Source organism: Pseudorasbora parva, chromosome 8 (assembly GCF_024679245.1).
Source record: "Pseudorasbora parva isolate DD20220531a chromosome 8, ASM2467924v1, whole genome shotgun sequence".
NCBI lineage: Eukaryota > Metazoa > Chordata > Actinopteri > Cypriniformes > Gobionidae > Pseudorasbora > Pseudorasbora parva.
The window spans coordinates 14,998,215-15,014,010 of record NC_090179.1 but is presented as its reverse complement, the minus strand read 5'-3'; the positions used below and the strand labels follow the sequence as shown (position 1 = coordinate 15,014,010).

The 15,796-nt window shown below is 38.6% G+C and overlaps 1 protein-coding gene across 1 annotated transcript in view; it reads left to right on the top strand.

Annotated features, from left to right (window-relative positions):
* The window catches only part of mtnr1ba (melatonin receptor type 1Ba), a 30,616-nt gene extending 15,636 nt beyond the window's left edge, over positions 1-14,980 (top strand). Inside the window, exon 2 of the mRNA XM_067450193.1 lies at positions 13,835-14,980. Within this exon, the coding sequence (XP_067306294.1) occupies positions 13,835-14,703 (869 nt within the window). The 3' untranslated portion in view covers positions 14,704-14,980. The remainder of the gene's footprint in view (positions 1-13,834) is intronic.
* The last annotated feature ends 816 nt before the right edge of the window (positions 14,981-15,796 follow it).

The following is a 15,796-nucleotide window of genomic DNA, read 5'->3' as shown; positions in this document are numbered from 1 at the left end:
TCTTCCTGTCCTATAGCAACAAATGATTGTAATTTTCCCTCAGGGACACTACAATGCACTTTCTGCCTTTACAAGAAAAAAAGACGAAGAAGAAAACATGTTAACCACAAATTAACCATGGCTTTGCTACTGTAACCATCGTTTAACCATGGTATTTGTGGTAAAACTGTGGTCATATAAATGTAAACAATTAGCCAAAAAAACATGGTTACTACACTTTTACTATAATTAAACCATGGTTCATTTTTGTAAGGGTGATGCAGTACTGTGGTAGACAGTTGCATAAGTTATAATTTTCTCCGTAATATTCCAAAACAAGTAACTTCATAAAACAATTACTTTTGTGCTGTTTGGAAACATCAGAAGCTTTATTTCTTGTTAATTTAGTCACTATATCAAATAAATACTTAGGGTTATGTTTGCGTTATTCTTAGACAGTTTAAAATTAAGCAGATCTAATAGTTGTTAAGGCCTTTCTGTATGTAATTGTGCTTTCTTTCTACAAAATGCGAAAAACCTTGAGTTTGTTTTCATCCAGCTGCACTACCACTCTTTTTCATTATGAATATTAAAATCGCCAACAATTAGGACTTTATCTGTAGCCAGTACTAACTCTGATAGAAAATCAGTATATTCTTTGATAGAGTCTGTATTGTGTCCGGGTGGCCTTTATACAGCAGCCAGCACAAATGTCAAATGGGATTTATCATTTACAACAAATAGTGTAATATTAAGCACCTATACTTCAAATGAATTATATTTGAAACTACACTCTAAATAATGCTGGGTTATTTTTTAACCCAAAATGCTGGGTTAAGACTGTTGGGTAATTTTTGTTGGTTTGTTTGATCACATTTGAAACACCATTGGGTAGTTTCAAATTTCCAGTCATTGGGTTAAACCTGCTGGGTCGCAATGCTTGGTTGATTCTACCCAGCGCTTGGTTGTTTCACGTGCTTCCCGCCTTGATTTGTTTAAATTCGCTCCCTCCCAAACTGTCATTTTGAGGACGATGCAAAAGGCAAAGATAAGTTCATATGTTTTCATTAATAATCATTTTAATTAGCATAATTATAGTTTTTTTTTTCTTCGCGGCAACAATTCTTAAGCTTACATGACGTTAAGACGACAAAAGTTTTACCTCAGAATCCAATGCAATGTACTGACTCGTGTTAGTTTAGGTGGGCATGTGAGACGATAGATTAATACAGTTTGTGATTACACAGAACCATGATCCCCTTATGAGAATTAAACATGGTTGTATGTAGGGATGTCACAAGTACCGGTACTTCGGTACCAAGTATGTACTGAAATGTTAAAAATGTGACGATAGTATCTGTATAGCATCGACTCACAAGTAGACTATATTCGGTCCCGCAGCTGCGTTCAGTCGCGTCACGCAGGGCTCCAGACTGTAGCCGAATATATACGAGTGTCTGTGTAGATTAAATACTATTTAAATATTACTCTTCCATGTTTTGCCTTGTCTTCCATGTCTCTGTGTGAATGACAGGGGCGCGTGTCATATCATGAACACAGAGACCCAAAAGTCACGGCAACCCGTCAAAATAAAAGTTTGATTTAAACGTGAATAAACTGACAGAATATATTAGGTTTGTAGTTGTCATTGTTGCCAATTTTAACACATTTGTGTATTGTACCATTTGTCAAGCAATAAAAATGATTGTTTTAAAAGTCTAAACATGCATTCTTCATTTGTTCTTTCACGATTGCCTAGTTTTACAGTAGGCTAATGCACAGGATATTTTTTAAGAACAACCCAGCAAGAATAACCCAGAATAGCAAATCCATTAATGGTAAAAAAAATTGACTACATTTTGGGTTTTCTCAACAGCCCAGGCCACTGGGTTAAAATGCCACTGGGTTAATTTAACCCAGCATGTGTTCTGTCCAATATTTACCCAGCACTGGCTTGCCATTTGGGTTGTTTTTAACCCAGCCATTTTTAGAGTGTAGACTTTTCTACAATAAATTACAGCAGCACCTCCCCCCATGTATATAACAATAATCTTGGGGGGTGGATTCAATGTCAGCATCTGACATGTGTGAAAAATGGTTTCTGTCTATTTGTTGTTTTTTGTCTCAAGAATATATTTATGTAATAAGACAGGAGTATAATGATGAGCAAGCAGCAATTTGAATCATTATACGTTGGGATACATGTGATTTATGTGTTGCATGCACTCGGGAGTTATAGCTCTGCTGCTATTAGCTTTCTTCTCGAGGGAAAAAAACTCAATAAAGAATCTAGTGGTTTGATTCCCCAATATATATATATATATATATATATATATATATATATATATATACATACACTCCTGAACAAAATCTTATGACCAGGGGATGCACTGCAAGTTTTACACATTTCGCACTAGTGGATCATAACCGGGTTGTAAGTGCTGCTTCAAAATGCCAAAAGAAGAAACAGGAGCAAGAGACAAAAAATAGAAAGTAGGCAATTTATTGAAAACTGCATTTAAACTCAAACAGGCCGTTCATCAGCTGATCAAGACCATAGCCATAAAAAGGTCAAATCTGCACAAAAATATGGCTTTCACGTCATTGTCCTTCAAGCAGTCATACTGTCAAGATCTCCTGATGGCAAAGGCAAAAAGGTTTTCTCTCTTTGAACGTGGCAGGATTGTTGAGCTGCACAAGCAAGGCCTTTCGCAACGCGCCATCGCTGCTGAGGTTGGACACAGTAAGACAGTCATTTTACATTTCTTAAAAAATCCTGAGAGTTATGGGACAAAAAAGTCAAGTGATAGACCCAAAAAGATTTCACCTGCACTGAGCCGCAGGATCCGACGTGTTGTCCGTGAAAACACAGGTCGATCCTCAACCCAAATTAAGGCCCTTACTGATGCTGACTGCAGCCCAATAACCATAAGACGTCATCTGCTAGAGAAGGGCTTCAAGAACAAAAAACGTCTTCAAAGGCCACGTCTCCTCCCACGACACAAACTTGCCCGTTTAGAATTTGCAAGGGCGCACCAAACATGGGACATTGAAAAGTGGAAGAAAGTTTTATTCTCTGACGAGAGAAAATTTAACCTGGACGGTCCTGATGGCTTCCAACATTACTGGCATGACAAGGAGATCCCACCTGAGATGTTTTCTACGCGGCACAGTGGAGGAGGCTCCATCATGATCTGGGGTGATTTTTCCTTCAATGGGAAAATGGAGCTTCAGGTTGTGCAGGGGCGTCAAACGGCGGCTGGCTATGTGGACCTGTTGCAGCGGGCATCCCTCTTGACCGAGGGCCCCCGTCTGTACGGTAATGACTGGGTCTTCAACAGGGCAACGCTGCAATTCACAAAGCCCGCCTGACGAAGGACTTCTTCCAGGAGAATAACGTTGCTCTTTTGGACCATCCTGCGTGTTCCCCTGATCTAAATCCAGAGGTGGAAAGTAACGAATTACATTTACTCGCGTTACTGTAATTGAGTAGTTTTTCTGTGTACTTCTACTTTTTTAAGTAGTTTTAAAAATCTGTAATTTTACTTTTACTTAAGTACATTTTGATTAAAGTATTGTACTTCGCTACATTTTAAACCACATCCGTTACTGAGTAAAAATAAATCATTAATGCAAAGAGGGGAGGAAAAAAAACGAGATCCGGAAATGACTAATATTGAATAGAGGGCGCGGGACACGGGAGAGAACATGCGCGCAAATATCAGATGGAGACGAACAAGACAGACGTCAGTGACGCAGACCCAGGTGAAAGCAAAACGCCGTCGTGAACTCCTGGCTAGTATGGAAATACTTTGGATACAGAAAAAAATAATGTGGTGTTGTCCTGGAGGATATCATATGTGCACAAAATGTGGATGCAAATGAAAAAACACATAGAACATGTTCGGGCACACATCCATCTGTGCAAATAAAGGTATGTTTATAACTTAAAGGGATCCCCTGGTGTTGAGACTTGTATGGCTTAATATAACATAAATGATGTCTCTTACTGAAATATGTAGTAGAAAACCCATGAAAGATCTACGTTATTTAAAAAATCGATTTTATATTTGGACCATGGGCGGCGCCATTTTGTTTGCGTTCTAGGTTGATGACGTAGAATGGTTGAACTCCTCAATCAGCTGGCGCTACCCGTAGCTATTTTTACCACAACGCAACTCGAAAATTGTTTCAGAGTTAAACAAAACCAATGAATTGCTTTGTAATTGTACTTAAAACACACTCAAACATACATGTGCAAACAAACTCACCTACACAAGTCACAAACAGATCGGCGGGCGGGCACACACACCTGACAGACTGCGCTGTCTCAATCGAGATGTTGGGATGCTCAGTCTCCACGACAGGGGCTGAATCCGAAATCGACCCCCTTTACCTTGAAATAGGGCATTATTTGAAGGGACGGCCATTTGTAGTGTTGTCCGACACCATAGGGACATGTTCAAGTGCAGTCATTCAGTCTCACGTTCACCGCAATAACGAGTGTACAGCCGATTTACAAACAGCTGTCCGACTTCACGCACTCGATCGTCTTCATTAACTCCTTCAAGTTGTATTAGTGAACAAAAGTAGCGAAAGTAATTTGTGTCTTAAAAGTGAAAGTTTAAAGATTGAGGTTAATTCACTGAGCTTGTGCTCAAACTTTAATGCACAAACCAATCCCATGCATCCTCACCAAAACATCCTGCCTCTCTTCCTCACGTTACCCTATCCCATCATCCTACCTAGATATTTCCCTCTGCTGGATACATTAGGCATTACAGTTAATCTACTGCATATCAACAGTCTAGATATCAACTCAGGGAATAGTGATTGAGGGTTATGTATGCGCGCACGCAGTGCGTGTGTGTTCGCGCCGATCTGTTGGGGTGTGTGTGTGTGTGTGTGTGTGTGTGTGTTCGCGCCGATCTGTTGGGGTGTGTGTGAGTCTGTGTGAGCGAGAGAGTTTGTGTGCACATGTATGTTTGGGTGCGTGAAGTCGGACAGCTGTTTGTAAATCGGCTGTACACTCGTTATTGCGGTGAACGTGAGACTGAATGACTGCACTCGAACATGTCTATGATGTCGGACAACACTACAAATGGCCGTCCCTTCAAATAATGCCCTATTTCAGGGTATAGGGGGTCGATTTCGGATTCAGCCCCTGTCGTGGAGACTGAGCAGCCCAACATCTCGATTGAGACAACGCAGTCTGTCAGGTGTGTGTGCCCGGCCGCCGATCTGTTTGTGACTTGTGTAGGTGAGTTTGTTTGCGCATGTATGTTTGAGTGTGTTTTAAGTACAATTACAAAGCAATTCATAGGTTTTGTTTAACTCTGAAACAATTTTCGAGTTGCGTTGTGGTAAAAATAGCTACGGGTAACGCCAGCTGATTGAGGAGTTCAACCATTCTACGTCATCAACCTAGAACGCAAACAAAATGGCGCCACCCATGGTCCAAATATAAAATCGATTTTTTAAATAACGTAGATCTTTCATGGGTTTTCTACTACATAATTCAGTAAGAGACATCATTTATGTTATATTAAGCCATACAAGTCTCAACACCAGGGGATCCCTTAAAGGCCGATTGATTTCTGTGACGCAGAGGGAATCCCGGAATCCAGTCATGAACATTAACTTTACATTATAACGTAGATTTGGCGTAATACACGCAAACTGGTGGATGAACGAAAAACTCGAATGTAGAGCTGTAGGCCTTAGAAATAAATCAAATCGTGACATGGTCTGTGAACATTAAAGCACAAAACATTGCTATATGAATATATGATCTGCTTGTTCTCTCTCTGTGAATGAGCTGCTCCGTCTACTACATATGGACTTTATTATTCTTAAACATTTATACAAATTAATGATAAAAATAAGTTGTTAATCTAATTCATAGTAATTTATTGAATTTAGTTTATTAGACATGTTTTATTGAAATTTTGATAAACAAAATAAACAAATGGTTTTAAGTTTGTTATAATAAAGCATTTGTTCAACCAAATAAAAAAAGACCAATCTTCTTCATTCATTTAACATCATTTTAACAAGTGATAATAACCATCATTTAGTAATAGGTACAGTAAATGTTTAATTGATGTTTTCTGAGATAGTTGTCATATCGTGAAAATCTCATTCTATCACAACCCTACAGGGGAGAGTCCCCCACCCCCACTGTTAAAAAAGTAACTAAGTAACTTTTACTCTGAGTACATTTTAAATTAGCTACTTTTTACTTTTACTTGAGTAAATTTTTAGTCCAGTAATTTTACTTGTACTTAAGTAAAATTTCATTGAAGTAACAGTACTTTTACTTGAGTAGAATATGTTGTTACTCTTTCCACCTCTGTCTAAATCCCATTGAGAACATTTGCGGATGGATGGCAAGGGAAGTTTACAAAAATGGACGTCAGTTCCAGACTGTGGATGCCCTTCGTGAAGCCATCGTCACCACATGGAACAATGTTCCCACCAGCCTCCTGGAAACAGTCGCATCAAGCATGCCGAAACGAGTTTTTGAAGTGATCAACAAGAACGGTGTGGCTACTCATTGCTGAGTCCTTTTTTGACACTTTTAGTACTGTTGTGCGTTTATTTTTGGGCTATGGTCTTAAACTTTTGATCAGCTGATGAACGGCCTGTTTGAGTTTAAATGCAGTTTTCAATAAATTGCCTACTCTCTATTTTTTGTCTCTTGCTCCTGTTTCTTCTTTTGGCATTTTGAAGCAGCACTTACAACCCCGTTATGATCCACTAGTGCGAAATGTGTAAAACTTGCAATGCATCCCCTGGTCATAAGATTTTGTTCAGGAGTATATATATATATATATATATTAGTGATCGACCGATATATCGGATTCCCGATATTTTCGCGATATTTAAGCATTTTCCCATAATCGGGTATCGGTTTTGTAATATCGGATTTTCCGATAAATGGCGGCATCTTGTGCACGTTTTGAGAATTGCATACAAGCGCACCATTAAAGGACTGCGTCTGAAGGGAGATTATCAACAGCTATGTTCAGAGGTAAAATAACCTGCATCCCTTAATTAATCAACTTTGTTTAACATAACAGTTATGCAAAATTGAGATAACCTCAAATAAGATGTTGATATGTATAGGTAGTTTAAACTTGGCGCTAAAGAAGAACTCACTGACGGAGTCAGTCAGGTAATCCGCCATCATGTCACAATAAAGATGAAACTTCACATGAATGAAATAAAACAGCCATGAATGAGAGCATGTTGGAAATAAAAGCGCCAAACTTATTTCTCTCTTTGTGTTTATTCTCAGTCGCATTCAGCCGTTCTCTCACCGAGTTGTTGCTCTAGCATATAGGCTATCACCATGTAAACAAGACCGACTCGTTTAAAACTCCTTAAATTATATTAACGTCTGCTATATAACATTTATATAATAAACATCTAATTAATTACAGCTCCGTGAAAATTAATTATTACGCCACGAATGAGAGCATGTTAGAAATTAAAGCACCAAACTCTTTCTCTCTCTGTGTTTATGCTCAGTCGCGTTCAGCCGTACTCTCGCCGAGTTGTTGTTCCAGCATAGGCTAGTCACTGTACATGTAAACAAGACCGACTCGTTTAAAACTCCTTAAATTATATTAACGTCTGCTATATGACATTTAACATTATATAACAATTCGTTGTTTTATAATAAACATCGAATTAATTACGGCTCCGTGAAAATGAATTATTAAGCCTATCTCCGCGAGACGAGTGTTAAACGCAGAGATGAAAACAGCACCCTGTCATCAGCATAATTCAGAGACTGACACAAACATTCATTTTGATACCTTACTAGATGAGATTGACATAAACAAACCGGCGAATACATCAGCTTTTACAATGTTTGCATAATCCAGAGAATATTCACTCTTTAGTCTATTAAACACATAAACATTTTTTGCTTATATTTATGCTCATAGTTATGGGGAGTTGATAGACTCAACTCTCATTTATATTCTCCATTTGAAAACATTAGACTTTATAAATGTATTTTGCCTGTTGTTAATATGGCTGTATTTATAAATAAAAAAGATAAAACAGCATTAATGTTAATAAGACTTTGCACTGTATTTAAAAAAAAAACAATTCTGACTATTTATTGATGTAAATGTCTTTTGTTCTGTATGTAAGTGAGTGAAACTGCAAAAATTACAGTGTTTAAAAAGCTCAGTTCAGTGCAATTGCTGTAGTTTTAAAAGACAAAAATAACACAATAAGTAAATATCGGTTCTATATCGGTTATCGGCACATAAACATGCAAATAATCGGTATCGGTTATAAAAAGTCAATATCGGTCGATCACTAATATATATATATATATATATATACGGGGTGCAAACTACGGAGGAGCTAGGGGGAGTTCGGCTCCCCTAAATAAGACATGGGCTCCCCTGAAAACATGATTTGTGAAATTTTGGGTGGCTCTCAAAAAATATTCACACTGTTATTTTAAAGGGGAAATTTCAGTTTTGTGTAATGTGATATTATATGTAAAATTGCTAAAAATATATAATTAATTCATGCATGACGGTGATTTAAATCTAATTTACTTCAATAAACATAACTATACATGCTGTTCTTGTCATGACCATCAAGGTGTGGTGGCGCTGCGGTGCAAATTCCACTCATGATTAGAAGGCCTACATTTCAACAGAAAAAACATAAATGAATATCCACTTCTTGATCTTGGATTTCTGGACGAACAGCAAACAAAGCTGACCCCAGGCCTTTGTGGTCGATTCTGTGTTACGGCATGTTATTCCCAATTATGTGTTGTGGCTGGGTTGATATAGGTCTGCTTGACTATCAATGTCTTAAGCCTAGTTGAATGGAGGAATTATGGTATTCTTCTGTAGCCTGACAAATAACTTTAACCGTTGTTCATGTGAACTCAAAGACAGCCGGATGCTTTGTTTATAGACTATTTGTGGGTGGCTTTTTGACCTATCAATTCTTGTTTTTTTCCCTTCATTAAAATCAAAGAAGTTCTTCATTGATTGTATATTAAGAGCAGGGACACGTTTGTGTGCATTTTGTTTTGTGATTTCACCGGAAAGAATAGAGTCTCTCTCCGCAATGGCATTAACCGATAGATTGACGCGCTTGTCTGTGTGTGAAGGAATATACAAGTTTTCTTTGAGGCATGCACATTTCATTCTGAGGAAGATGTCTATTTAAAACTGAATCTCACTACTCGAGCCCCCCTCATAGAGACTGGGAGTCGAGGCGGCACTTGCAGCTGGAAGTCTTCTCAGGGGCAGACTGTAACCTTGGTTCCCTGAAAAGGGAGCTAGACGCTGCGTCGCCCTGCCATACTTCCGGCGTGCCTGTGATCGACTACTGAAGCTGACATTGTTTGGTCTGGGTGCACTTTATAGCTTCGGGGTCTTTGCATCACCCACCTATAGCCTCCGTCACACATTTTGATGGATTTCATATGTGCTTCAAGATGCTATCACACAGACGTTCCAACAGCGCCAATTATCGATGGAGCGTCTTGTTCCCTTTTCCAAGGAACCAAGGTTACAGTATTAACCAAGACATGTTGTAGGCCAAAAATCAGAAATAAATTAGCTATTTTATCACTTCCAGTCTCATTGGTCTGTGGATTTTTGGTTAACCACTTCTCTCACTCAACCATTTTGGCAAGTGGGGCATAAATGACAAGTTGTTGAAGGTTGTTGATCATAAGTCATTCAGAATATATACATAACCAATATAATATTTATAAAGCCAACACTTGCGAGTTTACAGTTCAAGTCTCAGAATTACTCAGACTGTTATTAATATGGATATATATAATCTCAAACAAAAATTAAAATATTAAAAATATGTTTTAAACGTAGGCTATAAATATGGCTGTGTTGTAGAAACTTAAAAAGCACAATGTAGCTGAAGCCTCGTGTTCATGCTTCATTTCAAAGCTGAGAATGTTATCTCTAAAATAATATTGTTTAAATGTTATGTATGACCATTTATAAGCAGATAATTGCTACACCTGCTTTGCATTTATAATGTAAACATCCTTTATTTCTGACAAGAAAATACCCTCATGAAAATATATATTGTATTTATGAATATATATATATATATATATGATATACTATCATAATTGTGGGTTTATTAGTTTCTTATTTTACATTTAGAGTTGTTTCTTAGGGTTTCTTTTTTACGGAGCTCAGAACGAGGAATTGTGCTGGACATTGTCATCCAGAAGAGCAGGAATCATGTTCACATAATGTGATTGACAGCTCTAGACCGAATGACAACTCGCTGAGGTCACAACTCACAAAAACCAGGAACAGGACAGAAAAAAAACAACTCAATGTAAGCTCTTCAAAATGTTCAGGTTGCATAATTCAGTGGGATATTAATATAAATTCAAGACAAAATATTTTGCAAACATGTTAATAAATTATTATTTCTCCATATATGTACACTTTGGACTAAAAGCCCTAACGGATGCCTTTCAGTGCAGCTTTCAGTGCATTTACATGCAGTAAATGCTGAACAACAATAATCTGGGGCTGTCTGTGATGCGGTGCAGGTTAAAGAGTTAAATGCTAGAAATAAGGTCTACAGTGAACACAAACTCGAGATATTTTCACCTTCTTTTTTTATATAAAATACATCAGTAATACTCTCTTATATTTTTGTTTTTTATATTTTTACTCATCATCACTGCACCCCACTATACCCCATTTTACACCTGGCATTAAGAGCTGAAATATCCAGCTATGCTCTGTGGATGGCATCTGTATAATATTTGTAGAGCTTTAAACATTTATTTTCCACAAATGTCTTCATTTCTAATACCTATTATTTACTGAATGTTTCTGATGTAAGGAAACACAGTAGACCAGACAGTCTCTTAAATGACAGAAAGCATTTTACATTATGCATTAGGCATCCATCTTTATCCATAGCAACTTATCCTGTATACACAATTTAAATATACATTTTAACAGTTCATGCATTCCTCAGGAAATTTATTTTGGAATATTCTGAATATAATGTTTCGGTTGACTCAACATCTTATGTCATTTGTAAGTGGTACAATATCTGAAAAGCATGTAAATGCTAGGTGTAAAGGGGACCAATCTGCTTTTGAGTATGTGAAGGCAACAGTTTACACATCTGTTTAGCTAACAAACATTTTATTGTTCCAAATGTCAAAGCCCAAAATCCCACAGGAAGCATCTGTGTAGCTGGCACAATTTTCATCTCCTGAACACTTATTCATTCACTTATTCATTATTCCTCACATCCTTGTCCTCACATCAGCTTGTGGCAGGTTCACAGAAGTAATGAGCACAAGCGTGTGCGTGTGTGTGTGTGTGTGTGTGTGTGTGTGTGTGTGTGTGTGTGTGTGTATTATGCTCTATTAAAGCCAATTTTTATTTGTCTCCAAACTTAAAGAACATTCATTCTGGCCTAGCTTCCAGACAAGATATTAGACCAAATTTCTCTCTCAGAAAGCCTTTCAACATACCAATTAAGACATTTAAAAGTTCAGAAGCTTTCTTCCTCTTGCCTCTTAATCTTCTTTCGAGTAAGGACGAAAGAGAGCGAAGGCGAATTGAGTTGTAATAAGTTAGAGGAAAAGAGATGGATTGGAAATCAGATACGCTGAGAGATATTGGCACAGGGCGAGAGAAAGATAGCAGACATTGACGGATCCTGATGAGGAAGGCAAAATGGAGAAGAAGAGGGAGAGAGATAAGAGGGAATGAGCAGCTGTGAAAGTTGACGGCCATTTGCATGGAGCGTAAATCATTCATTTTCATTTGATTTCTTGTGACATAAGAGACAGTGACCATTCGTGATGCAACCTGGGTGTGTCCTGTGATGCGACAGTTTAAAAAAGTTTAAAAGAAGAGCAACAGAATGTAACCTGTGCCATAAATGCATGTTCTAAGCATGTTTGATACATGCATTGACATTTATCATGATATAATACACTGCTGCAAAATCTATATCAGCTTATTAAAGCAAGAGGAAATGGCTACTAGTGACCTGGTGATCTCCATCGATATATTCAGTGTGAATGGAGCATAAGTCATTTGGATGAGATATGATATGGAATATTAACCTAAAATGATTACTTTCTATATGGACTCTTTTAGCCAAATGCATTCAATCAATATGCACTATATCTATGTATCCATTGCAAAACGTATTTGAGATCTGTAACACATAGGTTTAGGTGCACGAGTGTGTCCGTGTGCGAGTGTGTGTAGAGTACTGTGTTGAACTATATCTGAACTCCATCTGAGCTGTAATGCTTACACAACTTTGATCCGAAGAGAACACAGTCTCCTCTTCCAACAAACCAGCACCCAACACATGCATGCAAGAGACCCGACTGGCAAACCAAGCAAACATGCACACACATATAGTGTAGAGAACTCAGTGTCACAGACACCACTCTTAATCTAATGGATCTGAACTTTGTGTGAACCTCACAGTTAAAATACTAGTGCACCTGAGCCTGTCCTACACACACAAACGCTTCTACACTCCCGGACACGCAATATGTCAACAACAGTTCAGGTTCTTCTGTCAAGTTTACTTTCTTGCTTGACCTTCCTTGTGTTTGTGTGTTTTTAAGAAACTTTTATAAAAATGTGTACACTTCATAAAATGATTGTAGAGCCACTGTAGTGAGATAGGCTTTGTGACGACGTGTCTTTATGGGTCTTGAGAGAGGAAATGACATTGGTGTCAATGAAGGCCTTTCTGAGCCATCGGATTTCAACACAAATATCTTCATTTGTGTTCTGAAGATGAACGAAGGTCTTACGGGTGTCGAACGACATTAGGGTGGGGAATTAATGAGAGAATTTAAATTTCTGGGTTAACTAACCCTTTAACCAGTACTTACACAGTAAGTACATACAAGTGCACATATTCTAAAATAAAGTGCCACCAGTTTTATTTTCTAGTAGCAGATAAATGCTGCTTCAGAATCAAAATTTCATGGATCTGAAGGTGACCTCATGTATTTTAATTGGAGTCTGTTTTATTGCAATTGACAAAAAAAGAAATGTACAATTTGTTAACCAAAACCAGTGACATGTTTCTTGTAACGCCGTGTCCTAACCAGATGTAATGTGATAAAGTGTCAGGCATCATCTCTTCCATAATGAAATCATTGTTCTGACCAGGGGTCGTCACAATGAGAAGCCACACCCACAGTTAACTCTCATTGGTTTCAAATCCTGCTCCATACAACTGTATTACTTTTTTCTTTTCTTTTTTTCTTTTTTTTTGATTGGCTGTGCTGCATTACACAGCATTTTCTCTTTCAATGGGGACCTAATTGTGGGACAGTGTAAATCTATAGCAGCGTTCGATTTGACAGGGTTTCTACGTAGTGTTCACTGCTCCCTACTCCCTGAGCTGCTAGAATGATTTCCGAAGGTTCATGTGACACAGAAGACCAGAGTAATGATAATGAAAATTCAGCTTCGATCACAGGAATAAGTTACAGAAAGTGTGTGAATAATTCACAATATAACGGTTTTACTGTATTTTCAAATAAATACAGACTTGGTGGCATGAGGACTTTTCTCAAAAAATGACCCCAAACTTTTGAAAGGTAGTCTAGTTCCCTCTCTGCATCATTCCTAATTTGCTGGCTTCTATATGACAACCTGATTAAGTCAGTGAAGATGGAGCTATAAAAAAGTCAGATTTCTCACTAACTATAGCAATTATGACATGATGTGAATGTAGCAAAAATAACTTTTTACTTTGCTCCAAAGCCATAAAACAAGGCCTTGTATTTAATTTCCTTCTCTATGTGTGTGTCCCTTAGGTAATGCGTTTGTAGTGAGTCTGGCTTTCGCCGACCTTCTGGTGGTTTGCTATCCCTACCCTCTGATCTTGCACGCCATGCTGCACGCGGGCTGGTTGCCGGGGGAAATGGAATGTAAGGTCAGCGGCTTCCTGATGGGAGCGAGCGTCATCGGCTCCATCTTCAACATCACCGCCATCGCCATCAACCGCTACTGTTTCATCTGTCAGACCAACACCTATGAGAAGATCTACGGCCGTGCCGGAACCCTGGCCCTTCTGGTCTTAGTCTGGGTACTCACCGCCTTTGCCATTCTTCCAAACCTGGCGTTGGGGTCGTTGACGTACGACCCCCGCGTTTATTCATGCACCTTTAGTCAGACGACGAGTGCGGGATACACCATCGCTGTGGTGACCGTGCATTTCCTACTTCCTATCGGTGTAGTTACGTTCTGTTACCTGAGGATTTGGGTGCTGGTGCTCCGTGTGAGGAGGCGAGTCACAACCGACGTCAGGCCGCGCCTCCGTCCAAACGAACTGCGCCACTTCTTGACCATGTTCGTCGTCTTTGTGCTGTTCGCCGTCTGCTGGGCGCCGCTGAATTTGATCGGCCTGGCTGTAGCAGTGGACCCGCCCCGCGTTGCGCCCATGGTCCCTGATTGGCTGTTTGTGGTTAGTTATTTCATGGCATACTTTAACTCCTGCCTGAACGCCATAGTGTACGGACTGCTCAATCAGAACTTCCGTAGAGAATACCGCAGAATACTTCTGTCACTTTGCAAGCCACGCCTCTTCCTGCAGGAGACATCAAAGGGCGGGACTGAGCGTAGCAACAAACATTCACCCGGCAACAACAACAATGACGATCAGCCCAAAGCAAACACAATATGATTCACCCACAATACATTTAACTCTTGACAGATAGATATCAAAGAGAGAATGCTGCAAAAAGGTTTTAAATGGCACCCACAAATGTTTTCAAAACTAACATTTTTATGTCTCACTGTTTCACTTTTTTCTTTAGATGCCACCATCAGCAAAAAATACCTCATTTGTTCAAAAACCATACATTTATATTAATTCTCTCTATTACAAAAGTGCATCTCACATATATTAAAATTACATGCAATTAATGCATGCTAATTATTGAGAAGAGTGCAATAAGTCATTATCAAAACTCCTAAACATTTTTGTCTTCTCCAAACATATGCCCCTTGCAAATAACTTATTTTTCTCACTGATAGTTGGAGGCTGTTTTCTCCAGCCATCCATAAATACTCACCAAATAGATCTCTCACAAGGCAGTACCCAGAGGCACAGTTTCACAAGTGCTTCCCTAATGATATAACAACATTAAAGAAACGCTCTCCCCAAATGTTCACACATTTGTGACCGTTCGGCACCTTGACATAGGCTTTCCCAGTGCTCCAATAGCGTTAGCACTTTGGGTGCTGTCAGTATGCTAAAGCCTCCCCTTGTGCTATGCAACCAATTAATCTGAAACTCTATGGAGAAAGTGTAAAACTAGGGCTCCCTTAGGTTTGCAGCAAAGGTTATCCAAATGTTCTCCTAAAACACTGCAGCAACACACGTGTAAAACTCCCCTATTGCTATGCAAACTCAACATGAGCAACTCCCACTGTTGAAATCTTCCTGTTACCTTCCAACAACTTTCTTCAATTAAGCCTGTGGATGCGGCCATATGGGAATATGCCAAAGTGCTGCAAGAACATGTTCCTATATTCTCCATAGTTTTACATAAAAATCATACGCTCTCTATGTCTGTGCATCAGCAGAATACTGCACATACAGTGTGTTATGGCATACAATTTACATTAACTTTACACACCATTACTCGAATAAACAAAGTAATGCACCAGTTTAGCAATTGGATTTATTAACACGATTCAAATGATCATGACCTTTATTAATAAAAAACTATGAGCATAGGGCTTCGCATTTATGTAACATGATAAATAGATTA